General features: G+C 38.2%; 1 protein-coding gene across 5 annotated transcripts in view; it reads left to right on the forward strand.

Annotated features, from left to right (window-relative positions):
* Positions 1-25,828, forward strand: part of SPIDR (scaffold protein involved in DNA repair) — a 590,033-nt gene that overhangs the window by 264,157 nt on the left and 300,048 nt on the right. For all 5 annotated transcript variants that reach the window (XM_059394553.1, XM_059394557.1, XM_059394556.1 and 2 more), the window contains one exon: positions 3,564-3,777. In XM_059394553.1, the coding sequence (XP_059250536.1) occupies positions 3,564-3,777 (214 nt within the window). The remainder of the gene's footprint in view (positions 1-3,563; positions 3,778-25,828) is intronic.

Raw genomic sequence — 25,828 nt, forward strand, 5'->3', positions numbered from 1 at the left:
TATGATAATAGATTTAAAAATGCCTTGAAAAGTTAACATTGACAGTGACCATGGTGACAATGGCTGCTACTATTACATGTGTGATAGACCATGCCCTGCACTATGAGCTTTCTTTATTATATCTCCTGATATTTGCAGTGTTCTTGAGAATGGCTAATACCATCCCCATTTAAAAATGAGGACACTGTTTAAAAAAAGATAAGCATAGTTAAGGTATTTGAGGATTTCAGAAGGGAAGGAATAGTTGCTTCTGGCTAGAATTCAGTAATCACCTGGTCAAAGTGATATTTTGACTGAGTCTTACAGCATTTATGCAAAATGTCTTGCTGGCACAGAAATTCCTTTTCATACCACCCATTTAATTAATCTTCATTTGTAAAAGCAGTATTTCTTATGCCCAGATTGAAAGCTTGCTTCAAATGTACAGTTGTCTTAGGTTGCTTTTTACTTGTTTATCCCTCACAGAAAGTGGGAATTACACTGCCTTAATTTCTTTAGGGAAGGCAGGCCACTGGTTTCTCCCAAGGCTGTTTTGGAAGGATGTTCTCTATGAGAGACTTTATAGTGCTTTGTAGAGAACATTGTGGTGTTCTAGTCCTGTGGTAGAGCCTAGATGGCACTGCTCAGCATTCTGGTTTACCAAGCCTACTTAAGTCACCAGACATGCTTCAGTGCACCAGGACTTTAGTGATAGTTGGTACCATACAGTGTGTTTATTCCATGTGGCAGTATACAAGGGTGATAATCAATACCATATGGGGTGTTTGTTCTATACTGCAGTATACCAAGGTTCTAGTGATACTACCATAAAGCATGTTTTCCTATACTGCAATGCATCATGGCTGTGGTGATAGTAATACCACAGAGTGTGCTTATTAAAATACCATACAGTGTGCTTATTCGATGCCACAGTATACCAGGGCTGTGATGGTAGTACCATTAAGTATATTTGTCCTAGGGATGTCTGGGTGGCTCGTTGGTTAAGCATCTGCCTTGGGCTCAGGTCATGGTCTCAGGGTCCTGGGGTTGAGCCCTACATGGAACTCCTTCTTTGGCAGGAGTCTGCTTCTCCCTCTCCCTCTGTGTCCCCACTGCTCATGCTCTCTCTCTCTCTCTCTCTCTTTCAAATAAATAAATAAAATCTTCAAAAAAAAATTATGTTTACTCTGTGCTGAAGCACCTGGGCTGTAGTGATAGATAATACCATGAAGCATGTTTATTTTGTAAGTTATTTAGGGCTATGTATCTTCAGCAGAAACCATAGTTTTAGGAATATTGCCAGGATTTATCATAAAAATCTTCAGAGAGAGTATAGTTAGTAGCAATGTGATTCATCTTAGATATATAGGTATTTCTACGTGTTTCTGCAATATCTTGCCTTTATACAATCTGTCAAAGTTCTATGGAAACTGTAAGGTTGGACAGACCACTGAAACCTATTTCACTTTTAGTCAGAGCTGCACAAGACAATAATTAGTACCCAAGGAGAGAACTTATGCAACTCAGGCAGACTACTGAGTATGGGTAGAGGCTGCCAAGGCAGATACTCAGCCACACAGACCCAAGAGAGTGTGCTTTGCCATACCACCTGATTTCATGGACCCTGGAACTCTGAACAGCAGCTGCTGTCACTGGTTGATGGGAGAGATTCCATGCCTACGGCATAGTTTTAGGGATAGGCCCTGACTGTAGGTTCAAGTTTTAAAAATTCATAAAATATGTCCACAAATTCTCCTATAGTTAACATAGCCCTGAAACCTAGGGCATTTCCCTTTGCTGCTAAAGATCCTAATTATCCTCCCGTTGCTCTGGCTGCCCTACATGAGAAAAATGGTGTGTATGTACCAGAGTGACCTTTATGTTATCCTGACTCCTTTTTAAAGTAACAACTATTGCGGCAGAGGGGACTCAATTATTACTTCCTAGTTAGTGCCTTTCTATAATACTTGTTTTCATTCCTCTACTTACCTCCCCCATAGTGACTAGTACTGCCAGCCTGACATTGTGCTTGTTCATATCCTTCCCCCATTCTGTTTCCTTCCTTACCTTAAGAAATAGTAGCAAGATAGGTACATACCTCAGGAAACAGTAGTTTAAGATAGTGCTCGGTGTGGCCTTGCTTAATATGTGAACACGTGCTATTGGCACTTAGAGAAAGGAAGGAATGGAAAGTTAAGAGTGAGGGGAAAATGAAGAAGGGGAGAAAGAAATGGAAATGAAATGAAATTATATAATGAAAACATTGGTGCTATTTAAATATTAATTTTTGTTATTCGCTATTAAAAAGTTGGTTAAAGGGGTAAAGAAAACTATCAGTGTCTATTATTATTAGCAGGATACTATGCTAGACACTTAGCTTTTGTTATTTTATTTCATTTATTTTTTTAAATTAAAAAAGTAATAGAAAAACATAAGTATACTTACCACCTAGAATTAATAACATTTTAATCTTTTGTCTTTGTTTGATCCACATATTTTTATAATAGAAACGATATGACAAATAAGTGTGAAATCCTGAGTCATGCTCCTCTCTTTCTCCTTAAGTATGTTTTTCTATGTATCCTGCTAGTCATATTATATACTTATGTTACATATATATCTGCAACAGTATTTTATTGTTTTCTGTGCTTAAGAAAATAACATTATAGGTATCATACTCTACATATCTTGTTCATCCCCTCTTGTTTTTGAGATCTGTCCATACTGATACATATAGACCTGGTCCACTGTTGCTCTACATGTGTTCTGTTCTATGCACACAGCATGGCTTACCTTTCCTCCTACTGATTTGTGCTAGCTCCAGTTTTCTGCTCTTAGGGTTAAACAGTACTGAGGTATGTATCCTTATTTAAGTCTCCTGGTGTTGTGACAGTTTCTGGGACATATATGGGTTTTAGGTTATACACACTGTCAACTTTAGTTTTCTCATTTAATTCTTAAAAATGTTCTTTGAGGCAGGTGGATGATCCCCATTTTACACATGAAAAATCGTGTTGAAATGCTATCTGTCTTGCCTGAACTTAATTAATCAGCCAGTACTTAAATTCAGATTAAATTCCATCTATATAAATATTGAGCCCTAACATTCAGCATTCCTCAGAAATCCTTACCTTTAATCTTTGTGATCATTAGAACATTTGCAACCATTTGTATCATTTCCAAAGTGGAGAATCAAAGCAGTTAATGAGGTAGTGGGAGCATATAAGAAAGGAGAAGGACCAATAAATGATGTTACTTCCTTTGTTGTGGTTATCAAAAGAGTTAAAATTTTGGTGTAAAAACATGCTCTGTGAAATGATGGGTCTGAGTCTTCTGTGTTTGCAAGACTGTTTCTTTATGATGGAAAACTATTTTGTATGTTGCTTAAAATGCAACATGTATGTTATTTTGATTAAAAAGGTGTCACAGTATGTTAGAGTCTATACATTGCAAAGTTTACAAACCATTTTCTTGAGGTGAATAAAGCGATCTTAATGTGGTTCTTTTTTTCATGATATTTTATTCACAGTTGACCATATGTCTATTTTACTCTATTTTGCTCCCCCCCCCCACACACCTTCTAGGTAGAAAATCTGGTGTATTAATTGTGAAAATTCTAGAGCTGCATGAGGAATGCACCATCCAAGTGGCTATGTGTGAGCATTTAGCAGGGCTGCAGACCAACAGCCCTTCTCAAGGTGAGGTCCCCAGGACTGGCCTGAAGGTTCTGTTCACAAAGGAGACTGCTCACCACCTCAAGGGACATCCCGAAGACATTGTCCATATCTACCCTCCCTGGTGAGTGCAAAGAACTGATTCCAGCAGTCACTAACTGTGAGTTTGTCTTAAAAGATATATTTATGATGAACACTTTTGTCACCTTATAATGGAGAAATGCCAGGATAAGGAAGCCAATATTTGACATAGATTTTATGTAACAGAAGTGCTGAACTGTATTTGAATGCTTGTTTGAACTTTTGGCAGGAAATTTTTGATAATTTGAGGGCAGAGGGGTGAGGAAGAAAAAACCATATCAAGATTTCTGTCAAAGTGGTATCTTATAAATCTGGCTGTTTTTGTTTTTGTCTTTCTTTGAAATATAATTTTAGTAAGAGGCATTCTGTGACAATATGATAATATACAGTAATTTAATTTCTTTACTAATCACTGTGGGGAGGATGAAAAGCATATATACCTGTTTGCTTTCTTCCCTATAGGGTATTATTTTTTTACTACAAAAAGAAAATATTACTATTTCTTTTAAAGATTTTATTTATTTATTTGACAGAGAGAGATCACAAATGGGCAAAGAGGCAGGCAGAGAGAGAGAGAGGAGGAAGCAGGCTCCCCGCTGAGCAGAGAGCCCGATGCGGGGCTCGATCCCAGGACCCTGGGATCATGACAGATCATAAGCAGAGGCTTACCCACTGAGCCACCCAGGTGCCCAAAAAAATTACTAATTTTGAGGGAACATTTGAGCAGCCTTGTTTTAAAAGCTGACTCTTGATTTTACTGGCAGATTTTTAGAAGTCTCATTCATCTGTTATATTCTTAGGTTTGAAGTTGACTTATAAGTCTTTAAAGTTAAGCATCCCAGGGGTGCCTGGGTGGCTCAGTTTCTATAAGCAGCTACCTTCAGCTCAGGTCATGATCCTGGGGTCCTGGAATTGAGCCCTGCATGGGAAGCCTGCTTCTCCCTTTCCCACTCCCCCGGCTTGTGTTCCCTCTCTCGCTGTGTCTCTCTCTGTCAAATAAATAAATAAAATTAAAAAAAAAAAAAAAAAAGAAAAGTTAAACATCCCTCCCACAGGGATCTTTTTTTTCACGGTGTCCATAGTGAGTGATTCTCAGTCTTTACTTAAACTCTTACCCTAACAGTCTGCGGATGTCATAGGGTAACTTGCATTTTGTTTTGTTTTGTTTGTTTTTTAATATATCTTTTTGAATAGTTGAAGATACATACAGGATCATACACAAATTCTAAGTACACATTTCTACAAATAATCACAAAGTGACTAGGTAATTTCTTTTTTTTTTTTTAAGATTTTATTTATTTATTTGAGAGAGAGAGATACAGCACCAAGCAGGGGCAGGAGGAAAGGGAGGGAGAGAGGCAGACTCCCCACTGAGCAAGAGCCTGTTTTGGGATCATGACCTAAGTGAAAGGCCGCCACGCAACTAACTGAACCACCCAGGTACCCCAACTATGTAATTTTTATTCATACAAGAAATAGAATGCATTGCATACCTGGGACCACCCCAACCCCCTCTCATTTCTTCCTCTCCCTCCCACACAAGGTGACTATCATCCTGACTTATGATATAAAAGATTCCTTGGACTATTTGAGAATTTCATATAAATAGAACCATGAAGAAATCATACAATATGCATTCTTTTTCACCTGACTACTTTCACTTAATATTATGCTTGGGAGATTCATCAGTATTTTTACATTTAGCAGTTTGTTCATTTTTATTGCTTTATAGTATACCATTGTGTTAATTTATGCAATTAATGCATCTGTTCTTCTGTTTATAGTTAAGTGTCTTTAGTTTGAGGATATTATGAATAATTTTGTAATGACCAACTGTCTTTCTGCATAGCTCACTCAAGAATACAATACCAGTGGGGCACCTGGGTGCCTCAGTCAGTTCAGTGTCTGCCTTCAGCTCAGGTCATGATCCCAGGGTTCTGGGATCAAGACCCACAAGCTCCCTGATCAGTGAGGAGAGTGCTTCTCCCTCTACCCCCTCCCCTCTGCTTGTGCTTGTGCTGTCTCTCAAATAAAATCTTAAAAAAAAAAAAAGAATACAATGCCATTAATTCTTTCTCTGAAATTTCTCATCATCCTAAAATCATGCTATTCTTTTTCTACCATGTTAAAAAATCTTTTTATTAACATGTAATGTATCATTTGCCCCAGGAGTACAGGTCTGTGAATCGTTAGACTTACACATTTCACAGCATTCACCATAGCACATACCCTCCCCAATGTCCATAACCCAGCCACTATGTCCCTCCCGCCCACCCCCCAGCAAACTTCAGTTTGTTTAGTGAGATTAAGAGTCTCTAATAGTTTGCCTCCCTCTGATCCTATCTTGCTTCATTTTTTCCCTCCTTACCCGCCATGACCCCCTGCCCTGCCTCTCAAATTCCTCATAATTCCTCATATCAGAGAGATCGTATGATAATTGTCTTTCTCTGATCGACTTATTTCACTCAACATAATATCCTCTAGTTCCATCCACGTCGTTGCAAATGGCAAGATGTCGGGGTTTTGATGGCTGCATAGTATTCCGTTGTATATATATACCATGTCTTCTTTATCCATTCATCTCTTGATGGACATCTAGGCACGTTCCATAGTTTGGCTATTGTGGACATTGCTGCTAGAAAGATTCGGGTGCACGTGCCCCTTTAGATCACTACATTTGTATCTTTAGGGTAAATGCCCAGTAGTGCGATTGCTGGGTTGTAGGGTAGCTCTATTTTCAACTTTTTGAGGAACCTCCATACTATTTTCCAGAGTGGCTGCAGCAACTCACATTCCCAACAACAGTGTAGGAGAGTTCCCCTTTCTCCGCATCCTTGCCAATATCTTTCGTTTCCTGACTTGTTAATTTTAGCCATTCTGACTGGTATAAGGTGGTATCTCATTGTGGTATTGATTTGTTTTTTCCTGAGGGCAAGTGATGTGGAGCATTTTTCATGTGTCTGTTGGCCATTTGGATGTCTTTGCCGAAATGTCCATTCATGTCCTCTGCCTATTTCTTTTCTTTTCTTTTTTTTTCAAAGGTTTTATTTATTTATTTGACAGACAGATATCACAAGCAGGCAGAGAGGCAGGCAGAGAGAGGGGGGAAGTAGACTCCGCACTGAGCAGAGAGCCCGATGCGGGGCCCGATCCCAGGACGCTGAGATCACGACCCGAGCTGAAGGCAGAGGCTTTAACCCACTGAGCCACCCAGGCGCCCCATCCTCTGCCTATTTCTTGATTGGATTATTTGTTCTTTGGGTGTTGAGTTTGACAAGTTCTTTATAGATTTTGGATACTAGCCCTTTATCTGATAGGTCATTTGTAAATATCTTCTCCCATTACATCAGTTGTCTTTAGTTTTGTTGACTGTTTCCTTCGCAGTGCAAAAGCTTTTAATCTTGATGAAGTCCTAATAATTCATTAAAAAAATTTTTTTTTAATTCATCTTGACTGTAGTTCCTCTTTCTACCATGGCTATATTGACCCCATTCTCTACTGAGCCTGTCTGTTCAGGCTTCCATCCCAGCATTTCCCATACCTCACCCCTGGCATCATCAGTGACCTCAGTGAGCTCCAGGCTGCTTCTCCTATGGTCACTTGTGTGGCCATCATGTCTCCTTGCAGTGCAGTGCTCACTCCTGCTTTGTTTCCCTGCCTCCCCTGTGCTCCTCATGCCTTTCTCTGGCTTCTCACTAAGAAAGTGCTCTACTGGGCTCAGTACTAGACCTCTTTTCTATCTTGTCCACCTCACCCCCTTGGTGCTTTCATTTCATCTTGTAACTCTAAATGCCAGCGGCCAACTCTAGGAGTTGATCCCTCCTAGAACTATCTGTGACCCACCCTCTGCTCCATCACCAGAGCAGCATTCCTTACTGCCTGAGGCATGATTCCTCTGCATGGCAGAGTCAAGCTCCTGACCCTCCCTCTGCTTCCCCACATATCCTCAACTCGGCTTTTTCTCATAATCTCCTTTCTGCCGTTGGGAACATTCTGGTAGCTCCACTTCCAAATGCAAACAGAGTCCAACACTTCTTGCCACCTCTACTGTCAGAACATTTCCAGGTAATCATTGTCCTCTGGATTATTGCAACAGTTCATTAAATCAACTCCTTGCTTCTTTCCATGCTCTCCTGTCTCTTTCAAGATGACTAAAGCTATGAATGTGTAAGTTGTCATGCGACTTTTTGGCTCCACATGCCCTAGTGTCTGCTAACCTCATACACAAACTCCTCCTGAGCTCTTCGGCCTTATCTCCCACCCCTTTCCTTCCCCAGCTCTGTCGTGGCCACCCGTGACTCCACTCTGGTCCTCAGATTCCACACCACTTTCCCCCTGGGGCCTGGTTTCTTACCATTGCCTGTGCTGGGGTGCTCTATCCCATGCCTCCCCATGTCTGCATGGTGTGCAATTTTCTTATCTTCTCTGGGCATTTACTCAGGTGTTACCTTCTCAAGAATCCTTCCTTTGGTCCCGTATCTAAAATTGGAAACTATCTTCTTCCTCATGCATTACTGTTTCCTACTTTGTTTTTCCTACTTTGTTTTTCAAAGTCAAGCAAATTTAAGTATTTTAGTTTAGAATTTTGCTATGGAATGAGTGAGCAATTTCCTCCCTGTCCTGTCAGTGCTCCTCCTGTCTAGGGTCTTGTTCCTGTAATTTCTTGTGTTCTTTCAACTGTTTTATTGAAGTCCTTTATGGAAGCTAATGGTAAAACTCAGTAATATTGAGAGTATTTGATGTTTGCAGTGTCCTATTTTATCGTCTTATATAAACAACAGTTTATGGTTTCATTTATTGTATTTCAACAAAAATATGTAAATTCAAAGTATGCTGAGTTTTTTTACAGTGAGACACTGAAAACTCTAGCTCAGTTATGTTTGGAACTACATTTAGAAACATTTGTGTACTCTTAATCCTGGCTTTTGCCCCTATGTTTTGTTCATTTTATTTATATATTTATTTTTAAAAATTTTATTTATTTATTTTAATTCCTGTATAATTAATGTACAGTGTTATATTAGTTTCAGGTATGTGATACAGTGATTAAACAACTATGTACATTACTTGGTGCTCACTACAATAAGAGTACTCTTTTCTTTTTTTTTTATAATTTTTTTGTTTTTTATAAACATATATTTTTATCCCCAGGGGTACAGGTCTGTGAATCGCCAGGTATACACACTTCACAGCACTCACCAAAGCACATACCCTCCCCAGTGTCCATAAACCCACTCCCCTTCTCCCAACCCCCCTCCCCCCCAGCAACCCTCAGTTTGTTTTGTGAGATTAAGAGTCACTTATGGTTTGTCTCCCTCCCAATCCCATCTTGTTTCATTGATTCTTCTCCTACCCACTTAAGCCCCCATGTTGCATCACCACTTCCTCATATCAGGGAGATCATATGATAGTTGTCTTTCTCTGCTTGACTTATTTCGCTAAGCATGATATGCTCTAGTTCCATCCATGTTGTCGCAAATGGCAAGATTTCGTTTCTTTTGATGGCTGCATAGTATTCCATTGTGTATATATACCACATCTTCTTGATCCATTCATCTGTTGATGGACATCTAGGTTCTTTCCATAGTTTGGCTATTGTGGACATTGCTGCTATAAACATTCGGGTGCACGTGGCCCTTTGGATCACTACGTTTGTATCTTTAGGGTAAATACCCAGTAGTGCAATTGCTGGGTCATAGGGCAGTTCTATTTTCAACATTTTGAGGAACCTCCATGCTGTTTTCCAGAGTGGCTGCACCAGCTTGCATTCCCACCAACAGTGTAGGAGGGTTCCCCTTTCTCCGCATCCTCGCCAGCATCTGTCATTTCCTGACTTGTTGATTTTAGCCATTCTGACTGGTGTGAGGTGATATCTCATTGTGGTTTTGATTTGTATTTCCCTGATGCCGAGTGATATGGAGCACTTTTTCATGTGTCTGTTGGCCATCTGGATATCTTCTTTGCAGAAATGTCTGTTCATGTCCTCTGCCCATTTCTTGATTGGATTATTTGTTCTTTGGGTGTTGAGTTTGCTAAGTTCTTTATAGATTCTGGACACTAGTCCTTTATCTGATATGTCGTTTGCAAATATCTTCTCCCATTCTGTCAGTTGTCTTTTGATTTTGTTAACTGTTTCCTTTGCTGTGCAAAAGCTTTTGATCTTGATGAAATCCCAATAGTTCATTTTTTCCCTTGCTTCCCTTGCCTTTGGCGTTGTTCCTAGGAAGATGTTGCTGCGGCTGAGGTCGAAGAGGTTGCTGCCTGTGTTCTTCTCAAGGATTCTGATGGATTCCTTTCGCACATTGAGGTCCTTCATCCATTTTGAATCTATTTTTGTGTGTGGTGTAAGGAAATAGTCCAATATCATTTTTCTGCATGTGGCTGTCCAGTTTTCCCAGCACCATTTATTGAAGAGACTGTCTTTTTTCCTTTGGACATTCTTTCCTGCTTTGTCGAAGATTAGTTGACTGTAGAGTTGAGGGTCTATTTCTGGGCTCTCTATTCTGTTCCATTGATCTATGTGTCTGTTTTTGTGCCAGTATCATGCTGTCTTGATGATGACAGCTTTGTAAAAGAGCTTGAAGTCCAGAATTGTGATGCCACCAATGTTGGCTTTCTTTTTCAATATCCCTTTGGCTATTCGAGGTCTTTTCTGGTTCCATATAAATTTTAGAATTATTTGTTCCATTTCTTTGAAAAAGATGGATGGTACTTTGATAGGAATTACATTAAATGTGTAGATATTTTCACAATATTTATTCTTCCAATCCAGGAGCATGGAACATTTTTCCATTTCTTTGTGTCTTCCTCAATTTCTTTCATGAGTACTTTATAGTTTTCTGAGTATAGATTCTGTGTCTCTTTGGTTAGGTTTATTCCTAGGTATCTTATGGTTTTGGATGCAATTGTAAATGGGATTGACTCCTTAATATCTCTTTCTTCTGTCTTGCTGTTGGTGTAGAGAAATGCAACTGATTTCTGTGCATTGATTTTATATCCTGACACTTTACTGAATTCCTGTACAAGTTCTAGCAGTTTGGGAGTGGATAATTTGACTTCTTCTTTGCCAATTTGGATGCCTTTAATTTCCTATTGTTGTCTGATTGCTGAGGCTAGGACCTCTAGTACTATGTTGAATAGCAGTGGTGATAATGGACATCCCTGCCGTGTTCCTGACCTTAGCGGAAAAGCTTTCAGTTTTTCTCCATTGAGAATGATATTTGCGGTGGGTTTTTCATAGATGGCTTTGATGATATTGAGGTATGTGCCCTCTATCCCTACACTTTGAAGAGTTTTGATCAGGAAGGGATGCTGTACTTTGTCAAATGCCTTTTCAGCATCTATTGAGAGTATCATATGGTTCTTGTTCTTTCTTTTATTGATGTGTTGTATCACATTGACTGATTTGCGGATGTTGAACCAACCTTGCAGCCCTGGAATAAATCCCACTTGGTCGTGGTGAATAATCTTTTTAATGTACTGTTGAATCCTATTGGCTAGTATTTTGTTGAGTATTTTCGCATCTGTGTTCATCAAGGATATCGGTCTATAGCTCTCTTTTTTGGTGGGATCCTTGTCTGGTTTTGGGATCAAGGTGATGCTGGCCTCATAAAATGAGTTTGGAAGTTTTCCTTCCATTTCTATTTTTTGGAACAGTTTCAGGAGAATAGGAATTAGTTCTTCTTTAAATGTTTGGTAGAATTCCCCCGGGAAGACGTCTGGCCCTGGGCTTTTGTTTGTTTGGAGATTTTTAATGACTGTTTCAATCTCCTTACTGGTTATGGGTCTGTTCAGGCTTTCTATTTCTTCCTGGTTCAGTTGTGGTAGTTTATATGTTTCTAGGAATGCATCCATTTCTTCCAGTATGTCAAATTTATTGGCAATAAGAGTACTCTTAATCCTCTTCACTTATTTCAGCCGTTACTGCACCAGCCTCCCCTCTGGTAATCACCAGTTTGTTCTTACATTTAAGTGTCCGGTTTTTGGGACGCCTGGGTGGCTCAGTTGGTTAAGCAGCTGCCTTCGGCTCAGGTCATTATCCCAGAGTCCTGGGATCGAGTCCCACATCGGGCTCCTTGCTCCGCGGGGAGCCTGCTTCTCCCTCTGACTCTGCCTTCCACTCTGTCTGCTTGTGCTCCCTCTCGCTCTCTCTCTCTCTGACAAATAAATAAATAAAATCTTAAAAAAAAAAAAAGAGTCCGGTTTTTTGTCTTTTTACTTTATTTGTTTCTTTTCTTAAATCCCATATATAATTTCATTATTTTTTACAGCTGGATAATATACATATATATTTTACACACACACACACACACACACACACACAGTCTCATGCTTAGTTTTTTAATCCATTTTGAGTTTATTTTTATGTATGGTGTGAGAAAGTGGTCCAGTTTCATTCTTTTGCATGTTGCTGCTTAGTTTTCCCAACACCATTTATTGAAGAGACTGCATATTCCTATTTTCTTTGTCATAGATTAATTAACCATATAATCATGGGTTTATTTCCAGGCTCTTTACTCTGTTTCATTGATCTATGTTTGTACTTTTGTGCCAGTACCATACTTTTTTGATCTACTATCGTTTTGAAGTATATCTTGATATACTTGATGTCTTTTTTTTTTTAAGATTTTATTTATTTATTTGACAGACAGAGATCACAAACAGGCAGAGAGGCAGGCAGAGAGAAAGGAGGGAAAGCAGGCTCCCTGCTAAGCAGAGAGTTGCTATCTTGATATACTTGATATAAGTATATATTTGATACAAGTATATCTTGATATACTTGTTATCTTGATATCCCAATATATCTGGGATTGTGATATTTCTAGTTTTGGTTTTTTTTTTTCAAGATTGCTTTGGCTATTCAAGGTCTTTTGTGGTTCCACATAAATTTTATTCTATTTCTGTGAAAAATGCTGTTGGTGTTTTGATAGGGTTTGCCTTAAATCTGTGGATTGCTTTGGGTAGCATTGACATTTTAGCATTATTTGTTCTCCCAGTCCATGAGGATGGAATCTTTTTCAGTTTCTTTGCGTCGTGTTCAGTTTCTTTCATCAATGTTACATAGTTTTCAGAATACAAGTCTTTCACCTCTTTGATGACATTTATTCCAAGCTATTTTATTCTTTTTGGTGCAATTGTACATCAAATTGTTTCATTAACTACTCTTTCTGCAACTTTATTATTAATGTATAAAAATGCAACAGATTTCTGTATATTGATTTTGTATCTTGCAAACTTACTGAGTTTATCAGTTTTAGCAGTTTTTTGATGGAGTCCTAACTTAGGGTTTTCCAAATGTAGTAACATGCCATCGGCAAGTGGTGAATATTTTACTTCTTCCTTACCAATTTGGATGCCTTTTATTTCTTTTTATTGTCTGATTACCATGGCTAGGACTATGTTGAATAAAAGTGGTGAGAGGACATCTTTCTCTTGTTCTTAATCTTAGGGGAAAAGCTTTCAGTTTTTCACCATTAAGTAGGATGTTAATTTTTGGTTTTTCATAGTTGGACTTTATTATGTTGAGATATGTTCCCTCTAAACCCTACTTTGTTGAGGGTTTTTATCATGAATGGATGTTGTACTTTGTCAAATGCTTTTTCTTTATCTACTGAAATGATCATTTTTTTATCCTTTCTCTTGTTGATATGGTATATCACATTGATTTATCTTTTCCTTAAATAAGTGGATAAAGTTAAACTCAGAATTGTTATGTAGGTCCCTATAGCAGGATAATGCCTCTAATTCTCCATACTTTTAGCATAAATTTTCCCCTTCCATTTAAAAGTATTTAACTGGTTTTTCTAGTAGGTATCTAAAACATATAATACAGATTACAAAAGGTATCAAAGGATATACAGTGAACCATGAGTCTTCTTCCCGTATTTGTTTTCCCCAGCCACTCAATTCTCACCCAGCCATTCATACTAGTTTCTTACATACCATTCAGAGATGGGGTGTGTGTCACACACTCACAACTATATATATAGAGAGATGCATATATAATATAAACTTACTTATGTATTTCCTGCTGTTATTCTTTTTTACAAAAATATGTCCAACAATACTTCTGTGTCATGCTTTTTCATTTTAAAAATGCATCTTGGAGATCATTCAGTAACAACAGGGTAGTATATTAATAGTTGCTACATTCTTTTTGCACTGACTTCTAATTTAAAGATACCATTGTTATTCAATCAGACCCTTTGAATGGACATGTAGGTTGCACCTCCTCTTTGGTTGCTACAAACAGGACTACATCATTTTCTACATGTGTTTCTTTAAATATTCTTGCTGGATGAGAGGATATATACCTCTTTGATGTTAGCAGACATTATCAAACCATTTTACATTTCTACTAGCGGTATACATAAAGTGCCTATTTTCCTTTTACTAACCTACTGTACTGTTCTTCACCAATTTAAAAACTGGAAAATGAAGTTTATAATTTTAATTTGCATTTCTTTTGCTGTAATATGGGCTTAGGCTTGATTCCCTGTATTTAAGAACCATGTATATTTTATTTTCTGTGAAATGCCTGTTGATGACTTTGACCTGTGTTTTCTTGGATTATTGATCTTTATCTTAGTATCAACTAAGATCTTTTACTACTTGGTATTACATAATACCAAGATCTTTATCTTAGTATTGATCTTTATCTTGTAGAAATGATAAGAATAGCTCCTTGTCAATCATTTACATTTCAGTGACTTTTCTCCTGGTTTGTCATTAGTCTTTTAACTGTTTTATGGAACAGGGGTTTTTTTGTTTGTTTTTGAAAAGCAGGGTAGTCTATTTTTCCATGACCAAATTACCTTTTTTTTTTTAAGATTTTATTTATTTATTTGACAGAGACAGAGACAGCGAGAGAGAGAATATAAGCAGGGGGTGTGGGAAAGGGAGAAGGAGGCTTCCCACTGAGCAGGGAGCCCAACGCAGGGCTCGATCCCAGGACCCCGGGATGAAGACCTGAGCTGAAGGCAGATGCTTAACGACTGAGCCACCTAGGTATCCCTGAATTACCTATCTTCTGTAGTTTCTGCATTTTATATCAAAGTAGTAAAGAAGTTAAGATCTTTCTTGCTGTGAGATTTTGTTTTATTCTAATACTTTTATGGATTAGTTACTTAAAATTTTTTACATTTATATATTCATTTATTTAAATTCATGTTAGTTAACATATAGTGTATTATTAATTTCAGGGTAAAATTTAATGATTCATCAGTTGCATAACACCCAGTGCTCATTACATCAAGTGCCATACTTAATGCCCATCACCCAATTATCTGTTCCCGCCACCTACCTCCCCTCCAGCAATCCTCAGTTAAGAATCTCTTCCAGGGGCACCTAGATGGCTGGATGGTTAAACATCTGCCTTTGGCTCAAGTCATGATCCCAGGGTCTTGGGATTGAGCTCCCCATTGGGCTTCTGGCTCAGCAGGGAGCCTGCTTCTTCCTCTCCCTCTCCCTCTGCCTATCCCCCTGCTTATGTGCTCCCTCTTTGTATCTGTCTCAAATGAATAAATAAAATCTTAAAAAAAAAAGAGTCTCTTACAGTTTGTCTCCCTCTCTGTTTTTATCATATTTTATTTTTCTTTCCCTTCCCCTATGTTCATCAGTTTTGTTTCTTAAATTCCACATATAAGTGAAATTATATGGTATTTGTCTTTCTTTGACTGACTTATTTCACTTTGCATAATACCCTCTAGTTTCATCCAGGTCATTGCAAATGGTAAGATTTCATTCTTTTTGATAGCTGAGTAATATTTCAGTGTGACTTTGTGTGTGTGTGTGCATATAGTGTGGGGGTGTATATATATATATGTTAGTGGACATCTGGACCCTTTCCATATTTTGGCTGTTGTGTCATTGCTGCTGTTAACAGTGGATGCATGTGCCTCTTTGAATCACTATTATTATATCCTTTAGATAAATACTTAGACAAAACAGGAAAGAATATCCAATAGAAAGACAGTCTCTTCAACAAATTGTGTTGGGAAAAAAATTTTTACATTTAAATCTTTGACTCCTGGAGTTTATATTTATGTAATAAAGTAGGAAATGCATCTCTCCCCCACCCACAAATGATTACTTAGGAGTCCTAAAACCATTTTTTGGCATCATGTTAAGTTAATGAATTCATAGAATAGGACTAAAAAGCAGTGCCTGATTCAGGTTCTGGTAAGATACGCCTCCCTTCCCTATACTGATGGAGGTAATCACAGCGTGTATCAAAACACCAGGATTTCACTTGGTTACCTGGAATCTGTCTTCCTTCAGAAATCTGTCCTCATTAAAGCATCTTTTCCTTTCTCACCCTAGTTTTGCTCCTTTGTGTAATTAAGGTCTTGCGTTCAGTAGAGTCTAAGTTCATGTATGGTGGCAAGTGCAATTTGGTATTCTTTGTTTTTAATCTACTCCCTCAACTTCTAGTATTTTTGTGCACACCTATACATTTTAAAACACATTCTGGGGCACTTGAGAGGCTCAGTTGGTTAAGCATCTCACTCTTGATTTCAGCTCAAGTCATGATCTCAGAACCTGCTTAAGATTCTCTCCCTTTCCCTCTGCCCCTTACCCCCACCTTAAAAAAAAAAATTATTAAATAATGCATTTTTGGAGTAAAAAAAATTAGAGTCTAAATGTGAATATTCCTTAGGAAAGATGCTTTAGAGGTATTGAATGTGGGACACTTTCTTGAGCTCATGAGAAGTAAAATTAGATCAAGATTAAAAATTTGCAGAAATTTGTATTTGCAAAAAAACTGCAAATACTGCTGGCCCCTTAGACCTTATATGTGGATGAGTTATTACGATTTGACTTTGGGATATTTTTAGATCTGCTTCTTACTAAGGCAGCTGCCTTGGTAGTTGCATCTGTCATTCTTTTTGTTTTTTTTTTTTTAAGATTTTATTTATTTGAGAGACTGAGAGAGTAAGTGGGGTCTGAGTCAGATAGAGAGGGAGAGGCAGACTCCCCACTGAATGGGGAGCCTGCTGCCACTGAGGGGCTTCATCCCAGGACCTTGAGATAGTGATCTGAGCCAAAGACAGACACTCAACTAACTGAGCTACCCAGGCACCCTGCTTCTGTCATTCTTCTAGGGGAAATTTTCTGTGTGGAATTATATGGGATTTCATGTGTGGTTCTGTATGCAGAGACTGTTAATTCTGAACTTGATTTGGTACTTTTTCTCTCTTACGTCTCTCTTACGGTTTTCAAATTGAGACTTTTTGCTCTATAAATGGAATACACGTTACAAAATAGGAGTCAAATGAAATCCTGTATTTGCCCACTGGTTTTATGTATTATGCCATCCAATAGAAAATGAATTTTACTCTCTAGGAAGACAGCTTAGAATGTTTATGTTATCCAAGCCAAATGGTACCAGATATTAATGTTCTCTAAGAATTTTAGTAAATCCACAAAAGGGAAAATATCAGAAATCGATGTAAATTTCTCTGGAGTCATTGGGACCTTTCTCAAAATGACCATCTCAAAAGAAGGAAATGAATATGTAAAAATGTTTTAATAAATGCAAACACATGAAAATTCATTTGTAGAAGTATAAAATATATAGATCACAAGATACTTTGGCAAAAATTTTAAAATACCAATCATTCTCAAATGTTGGTGGGAGGTGTAATTTGTATCTTTGGCAATATGTCACAAATGTTAATGCGAATACACTTGATAGAGAACTTCTGCTACTGGGATAAATCCTGTAAAAATACTCAAATATGTACAAAAGATATTGTTATGAATGTTTTGCTTAAAACCTTAAAATCTAAAACCATCCTAAATAGCCATTAATATGGAGTGGAATTAAGTTTCTGCACATCGCTGGAATGGGTGGTAATTTAACATAGTCATAGAAATGTTTATTTCCTTTCCTAGAAAAATATCTATATCACAGTGTTATTTTGCAGAGAGCAGGTCATCAGATAGCACTCAGGGCACTGATGACAGCAGGTCATCAGACAGCAGTCAGGGTCATTTGGGTAAGTGGAACATTACCACTTCTCCTTGGTTGGCCACCTTCTTATAACCCAGAAGACAAATTTGACACATTATTGTTACTGGTTTCTAGGACTCCTCAAAAATACCACAAACTGGATGGTTTAAACAACAGAAGTTTATTTTCTCACAGTTTTGGAGGTTGGAAATCCAATATTAGGGTGCCAGTGGTTGGTTTCCACTGAGACTTCTCTCTCTGGTCTGAAGATAGCAGCACTCTTGCTCTGTCCTCAAGTAGTTTTTCTTCTGTGTAGGCCCATGCCGCTTGTGTACCCAAGTGTCCTCTTATTATATGGACACTAGTTATAATGGATCCCTTCCTAAGGGGTCTCATTTTAACTTGATTACCTTTTTAAAGGCCCTGTCTCCATATAGTCACATTCTGAGGCACTAGAGGTTAGGCCTTCAACATATGAATTTGGAAGGGACACAGTTCAGTTCATAACACTAACATAAAAATTAGTGCTTTTCTGCTAGATATTTTCAAGTTTGTGAATTTGGTCATTCACCTGATTTCTCTGTTCCCATGTTTTTCAGAGAACTTGACAACTTTCTAAATAGCTTCTTTTTTTTTTTTTAAGATTTTATTTATTTATCAGAGAGAGAGAGGGAGAGAGAGCGAGCACAGGCAGACAGAATGGCAGACAGAGGCAGAGGGAGAAGCAGGCTCCCTGCCGAGCAAGGAGCCCAATGTGGGACTCAATCCCAGGACACTAGGATCATGACCTGAGCCGAAGGCAGCTGCTTAACCAACTGAGTCACCCAGGCGTCCCTCTAAATAGCTTCTTAAATTGTATTAAGTCTTATATTATGTCTTATTATATATACATATAGATTATTCTCAAAAAGATACTTTTTTAATTAAAAGAAAGCATAATAGTATTTTTTTAGGTACTTTAGGAAGAGAGATGGATGGGAAGTATTTTGAAAGATGAGTTTATCAGTATCCTGTTATAGGTGATTTAGGCTATCTGTCTTAGTAATTTGGAAGTTTCTGTATTTTAATTAATAATTTATTTTTTGTTAGCCAAATGTTAACTGAAGTTAGTCTAGATGTCACTTAAAAACAGCTCATAGGGACGCCTGGGTGGCTCAGTTGGTTAAGCAGCTGCCTTCGGCTCAGGTCATGATCCCAGCGTCCTGGGATCGAGTCCCACATCTGGCTTCTTGCTCCGCAGGGAGCCTGCTTCTCCCTCTGACTCTGCCTTCCACTCTGTCAGCCTGTGCTCGCTCTCACTCATTCTCTGACAAATAAATAAATAAAAATAAAATCTTAAAAAAGAAAAAAAAAAACCAGCTCATAGTTGGGGGTGCCTGGGTGACTCAGTAAGTTAAACATCCAGCTCTTGATTTCACCTCAGATCATGGGATCATGGGCTCAAGCCCTTTATAGGGCTCTGCACTAGGTGCTGCACCTGCTTAGGATACTCTCTCCCTCTGCCTCCGTCCCTCCCTGCTTGCACACTCTCACTTTCTCTCTCAAAAAAAAAAAAAAAAAAAGACCAGGAAACAAACAAACAAAAAAACCCCTCATAGTTAAAAGCCAAAATAATAAAAATGACTAGTCTTTTTTTTTTTAATGGAAACTTGACAAGTTTACACCTTAACTTTTTTTTTTTTAACTTTGTAGGCTGTCTGCTCTTTTCGTGCTAAAAGTCTTTTGTGTTCATTCAAACTGGATTTCAACATGGAAACACTTTTACCCCTGGGGATAAAAATATATGTTTATAAAAAATTAAAAATTAAAAAAAAAAAAAAAAGCAAGCAGTAGGGGCACCTGGGTGGCTCAGTGGGTTAAGCCTCTGCCTTCAGCTCAGGGCATGGTCCCAGGGTCCTGGGATCGAGCCCCACATCGGGCTCTCAGCTCAGCAGGGAGCCTGCTTCCTCCTCTCTCTCTCTCTCTCTGTCTGCCTCTCTACCTCCTTGTGATCTCTGTCAAATAAATAAATAAAATCTTAAAAAAAAAAAAAACCTGGTGATTCACAGACCTGTACCCCTGGGGATAAAAATATATGTTTATAAAAAATAAAAAATTAATTTAAAAAATTAATAAAAAAACAATCAGTAGACTTCAGACACTTCCATTTGTCCTTTAGTAATAAATGTGGGTTTTGTTGTAAAATGGCTACTTATCCAAAGGAGCTTAGAGCCCTCTTTATATATTACCTAATAAATTCTGATTGAATTCCTTTAAGATGTAATGTTATTTTATCCCAGTAAATCTGGGAGTGAATGTAGAAGTAAAATGCCTTGCCTAGGATTAATCGTATTATGAAACAATCATAGAATTATATAACACTAAGCAACTTATATAAAACGGTCTTGAATGTATAAAATTTCAAACATAAAAATATAATAGTGTGATGAATCTCATGTCCCCATCGTGTAGTTTTAACATTTATCAATTGATGAATAAACAGAGTTTCCTACTAAAGGAAACTGAAAGCTTTAAATATGATTCCACAGAAACATTTTAGCAACTTTTTATGTGAAGAAAGAACTTTTCTGTGATGCTAATTGTAGAAAGGAGGTAGAACTCATCTGGCTAATTGAATATGACCCAATACCAAATCTAAAGCCAGGATGAGCACCGGAAAAAGACAAGTATGTGATGGTGTATCAGGGGACAGCCAGGACACTTCCTACCTTACCCCCTCGTTCACTCCTTCATTCAAAAATATTTGTTAGTACACTGTATGGTAGATAATTTTCCCCCTTACAATATGCATCCTAATCTGAGGAAGGAGTGAAGTCTGACTTTCCCCGTTACCATGAATATCTGTCTGTATCATCATCTTTTAAATGGCTACTTAGTATTTCACTATCATAATTCAAGCAGTCTCTTATGTTGAGTTTTTAAGGTTGCTTCCCATTTTGAGGTGTTTGAAACAGTACTGAGTGAAAGTGCTTATACCCCATCTAATGATATTAGGCTATTTCTAAAAGTAAAAATTCTTGCTTAGAGGGTCACTGGCTGGCTCAGTTGATAGAGCACGTGACTTGATCTTAGGCTCATGAGTTCAAGTCCCATGTTGGGCATGGAGTCTACTTTAAAAAAAAGAATTCTTGCTTAGAGAATATGATGGGGTTTGAGCTTTTCAGTATATTGTTACCATAGTAACCTGTCAAAGTTATAAATGTTCCCACTGCCACCAGTTTCTCAGCAGTCACATCAATACACATTCAACTTTTTTTTTAAGATTTTTGTTTATTTGAGAGAGAGAGAGAGACAGTATGAATGGAGGAGAGGGGCAAAGGAAGAGGGAGAAGCAGGGTCCCCACTGGGGAGGGAGCCTGGGATGGGGCTCAATCCGAGGACCCTGGGATCATGACCTGAGCCAAAGGCGGACTTAACTGACTGGGCCACCCAGGCACCCCTACACTCAACATTTTTAATCACTACACATTATGATATTATTTCTTTATTCTTTTTTGTATCATCAGCATGTTATATATATCCATTTTTTCAAACATAAATAGCTCTTTAATAGGCATACACATGTATATAATTTAGTACATATTTCAGATTGTTTTTCGAAGTAGATTTTAGAAACTGCTTTAGTCAGTTAAAGGTATGCATTTTGTTATTGTTACTGCTCTAATACCTTAATACAGTTATCTATAAACCTCATAGTAGAGTACCTGCTACTACTGGTCAAAGTGAATACTTTTTCCTATATTTATTTACTAATGACAGATTCTTTTTGGAGAATTGGTTGTCTCAACTTGTATTCATATTTGTTGGGGTCCTACAGACTTTCTTATCTATCTGTATGCTAGTTGATGTAATAAAACATTTCCATTTATAGTTATATCACTTATGAGAATAATTTTTGTTGTTTTCTCCCTAATACTTAAGCTTCCTTTCCTGTCTCTGTCATATTACATTAGCTAAAACTTTCGCTTTTGGCTAAGATCAAGTGTACATTAGCTAAAACTTTTAAGTCAGTCTTTTTTCCTGCTGTATTTCCAATGACTGTAATAATGCTAGACATAGTAGATATTCAATAACTATATGATCAGTGTTGAGTATTAAATAATCATCAAGACATTGTCATCTTCTTATGCTCCCTATTTGAATAACAGGATATATCAATGTATCATTGATTTGTACATTCATTAAGAAGCATTTATTGAATGTTTACATATACTGTAATAGGCCTTGTGCTAGATAATGGGGATACAGTATTCAAAATGACAAATCAGGGCACCTGGGTTGCTCAGTCAGTTAATTGTCTGCCTTTGGCTTAGGTCAGAATCCCAGGGTCCTGAGATAGAGTCCTGCATGAGCTCCCTGCTCAGTGAGGAGTCTGCTTCTCCCTATGCCCCTACCCCCACTCATGGGCTTCCTCTTTCTCTAAAATAAGTAAAAAACAAAAACAAAAGAAACCAAAATGACAAATCATCTTTGTCCTTAAGGAACTCACAGTGTGGTGGAAGAGTAAGGGTAATATAAACAAGTTGTAAAGGACTTTAGAATGTACACAAGTAGAGGTAGAGTGTATACAAATAGTGTTAGATAGATGAAGTAGAAATTCTGAAGCAGGGGTGGCAGCAAAAGAGGCTGGAGAACCTGTGTACAATGTTATAAAGAGCTGGTATTGAATCCTCTCTGCTGTCCAGGAAAAAAGAGATGTCTGGTTTACACTTTGAAGTTTGTGGAGACTGACTGTAGGAGGCTAGAATGAAGGCATCTTGGAGGCTTTGGAAGTAGCTCAAGTGTAAGGAAGTTGATGACTTGGTTAGGATGGTAAACAGCAGATTTGGGATATATTTTGGAGTCAGAGGCAACATGATTTGCTGATAGGTTTGATGTGCTATGTGAGTGAAAGTCAAGAAACAAAGACTCCTAAATTTTTGGTTTGAGGAAACAAGTGAGTTATGAGACCATGCAGCAAAATGGGGAGACTTGGGTTAATTTGAGGGGCACAATCAATAGTACCTTCTTGACACCAGCAATAATCAGAACCCTGAGTAAACATAAGAGATTGTGATGCCAAAAGAGAAACTCTTGTCAGCTGATTTGGGTTTTCGGTGTAACCCATGTTTGGTAAGTCCCAGAGGACCAAGGTAGAACCCACCCATAGGCTTATTCAGAGCTGCTTTTTTTTTTTTTTTTAAAGATTTATTTATTTATTTATTTATTTGACAGAGAGATCACAAGTAGACAGAGAGGCAGGCAGAGAGAGAGAGAAGCAGGCTCCCTGCTGAGCAGAGAGCCCGACATGGGACTCGATCCCAAGACCCTGAGATCATGACCCGAGCCGAAGGCAGCGGCTAACCCACTGAGCCACCCAGGTGCCCCTTCAGAGCTGCTTTTGTTTCTCCTTTATATTTGCCACCTGGGATTCTTTGAAATGAAGATGTTGCTGACACTTATTGCTAGGAGTAAAGCCATGTTAAAGATGGAAGGCTTGTTTCCTGGGTCGTACTGACTTTTTGTTGTGACAGCCAAAAGGGCAGTTTTTTCCCATCAAAATTACAGGATGTCTTGAGAGGAAATAAATAGAAAACTAGGGGCGCCTGGGTGGCTCAGTGGGTTAAGCCGCTGCCTTCGGCTCAGGTCATGATCTCAGGGTCCTGGGATCGAGTCCCGCATCGGGCTCTCTGCTCAGCGGGGAGCCTGCTTCCTCCTCTCTCTCTCTCTCTGCCTGCCTCTCTGCCTGCTTGTGATCTCTCTCTGTCAAATGAATAAATAAAAAATCTTTAAAAAAAAAAAATAGAAAACTAATGCATTGAGAAAACGAAAAAATGAATACCATGATAGTAATCTAGAAAATCTAAAAAACTAGAGGGGAGGAGAGAACAAAATCAATCCTTTATGCTTTCATGAGAAAAGAATAAAAGCAGACATCAGCTACAGAACACTTCCCCACGGGATCTTCATAGGAATACAACCAAAAGGTTCTGTACTCAAATGACTTTGGGAAAGGCTACTTAACTATGGACTGGTTAATATACTGTCAGACTGCTCGGAGTCTAATATGCAGATGTGCGTTATGTTTTATAATAGAGGAAAGACAAAACAGAGGAGAACATATAAGCAAAACATGAGCAACAAATGACCACAGTTTTCCTAATCTAAGAAAATGGATCAAGAGAAGAAGACTGGGACACCTGGGTGGCTCAGTGAGTTAAAGCTTCTGCCTTTTGCTCAGGTCATGATCCCAGGGTGCTGGGATCAAGCCCCACATCGGGTTCTCTGCTCAGCAGGGAGCCTGCTTCCCCCTTCTCTCTGCCTGCCTCTCTGCCTACTTATCTCTCTCTCTCTCTCTCTCTCTCTCTCTCTGACAAAAAAATAAATTTAAAAAATCTTTAGAAAAAAAGAGAGAGAGAGAGAAGAAGGAAGAGTGGTGATGTCTCAAAAAATGGTGGAGTAGGAAATACTTCCATCTAAAAAACTACTGCACTGGTAGGAACTGAATGAAGCTGAACATTTTTAGCTCCAGGGGAGACTTTGATAAAGAGTAAATTTGGAGGAATTTCAGCCTTTCAAGTGGTAGTAGCTACCATCCCACATCCTCAGCCTTACAATCCTGGTGCAGAATGGTGGAGCCAGGGTGGGCAATATATCAGGGTTCTGTATTGATTGCTGAAAGCTGCTTTTGATCACTGAGGAACTGGCACAGAGGACAGTGGACATTTTTTCAACCCCCATATGCTGAAGGGGTTTCCAAGAGACTTAAAGAGACAATATTTGCCTCGTCCCCTTTTGGGAGCCAAAAATTTAAGGAAATCTTTATCAGATCACTAGGTGACCACAGAGATAATGAAACAGAAATAACAGATACCACATATGGCAAGGAACACACGCCTTGAAAAAATAGTACTGAAAAGTCAAACAGATGAATCCAGCCCACAACAAGTAATTTTCAGCTATCCCTGAAGAATGGGACAATTAAATTTACAGAGTTACCACAAAATAATACTCAAATATCCACTTCTCAACAAAAATTACAAAATGCACAAAGAAACAGGAAAGAATATCCCATTAATGGGAAAAAATAATAATTTGGCAGAAACCATCACTGAGGAAGCCCTGACATTTGAATTATTAGTCAAAGATGTCAAATCAACTGTCTTAAATATGTATAATGAATTAAAGGAAACCGTAGATAGAAAACTAAAGGAAATAAGGAAAATAGTATATGAACAAAATGAAAATTTCAAAAGAGATATAGAAAGAATTTTTTTTTTTAAAAAAAAGCAAAATTCGGGACGCCTGGGTGGCTCAGTTGGTTAAGCAGCTGCCTTCAGCTCTGGTCAGGATCCCAGCATCCTGGGATTGAGTCCCACATCGGGCTCCTTGCTCGGCTGGGAGCCTGCTTCTCCCTCCGCCTCTGCGGCTTCTCTGCCTGCCTGTGCTCGTTCTCTCCTTCTCTCTCTCGATAAATAAATAAAAATTTCTTTTAAAAAAGCAAAATTCTGGAGCTGAAAAATACAATAATTTAAATTTTAAAACTCACTAGAGGGTTTTGAACTCTCTAGTTCAAACAGCATATTTGAACAAGTGAAACTTAGGATCAGTGAACTTGAAGATAGGACAATTGAACTTATATAGTCTGAGGAGTAAAAAGAAATAAGAATAAAGAGAAATAAATAGCACCCAAGGGACCTGAAGGATGCCATCAAATATAGAACAAATGTATTATAGGAGTACCAGAAGGAAAAGAGAAAAAGGAAAATGAGAAAAAGTATTTGAAGAAATAATGGCCAAAAACCTTTCAAATATGAGGAAAGGCGTAAATATAAGTATCTAAGAAACTAAACAATCTCCAAGAACGATAAACTGAGAGAGATCCATACCAAAACATATTACAGTGAAATTGTTAAAATCCAAGGAAGATTTTTTCAAAAAACCAGCTTCTAGTTTCATTGATACATTCTACTGTATCTCTGGTTTCTAACTCCTTGATCTCAGCTCTAATCTTTTTTTTTTTTTTTTTTTTACAAACATATATTTTTATCCCCAGGGGTACAGGTCTGTGAATCACCAGGTTTACACACTTCACAGCACTCACCAAAGCACATACCCTCCCCAATGTCCATAATCCCACCCCCTTCTCCCAAACCCCCTC

Source organism: Mustela nigripes, chromosome 3, assembly GCF_022355385.1.
Source record: "Mustela nigripes isolate SB6536 chromosome 3, MUSNIG.SB6536, whole genome shotgun sequence".
In the NCBI taxonomy this organism is placed as follows: domain Eukaryota; kingdom Metazoa; phylum Chordata; class Mammalia; order Carnivora; family Mustelidae; genus Mustela; species Mustela nigripes.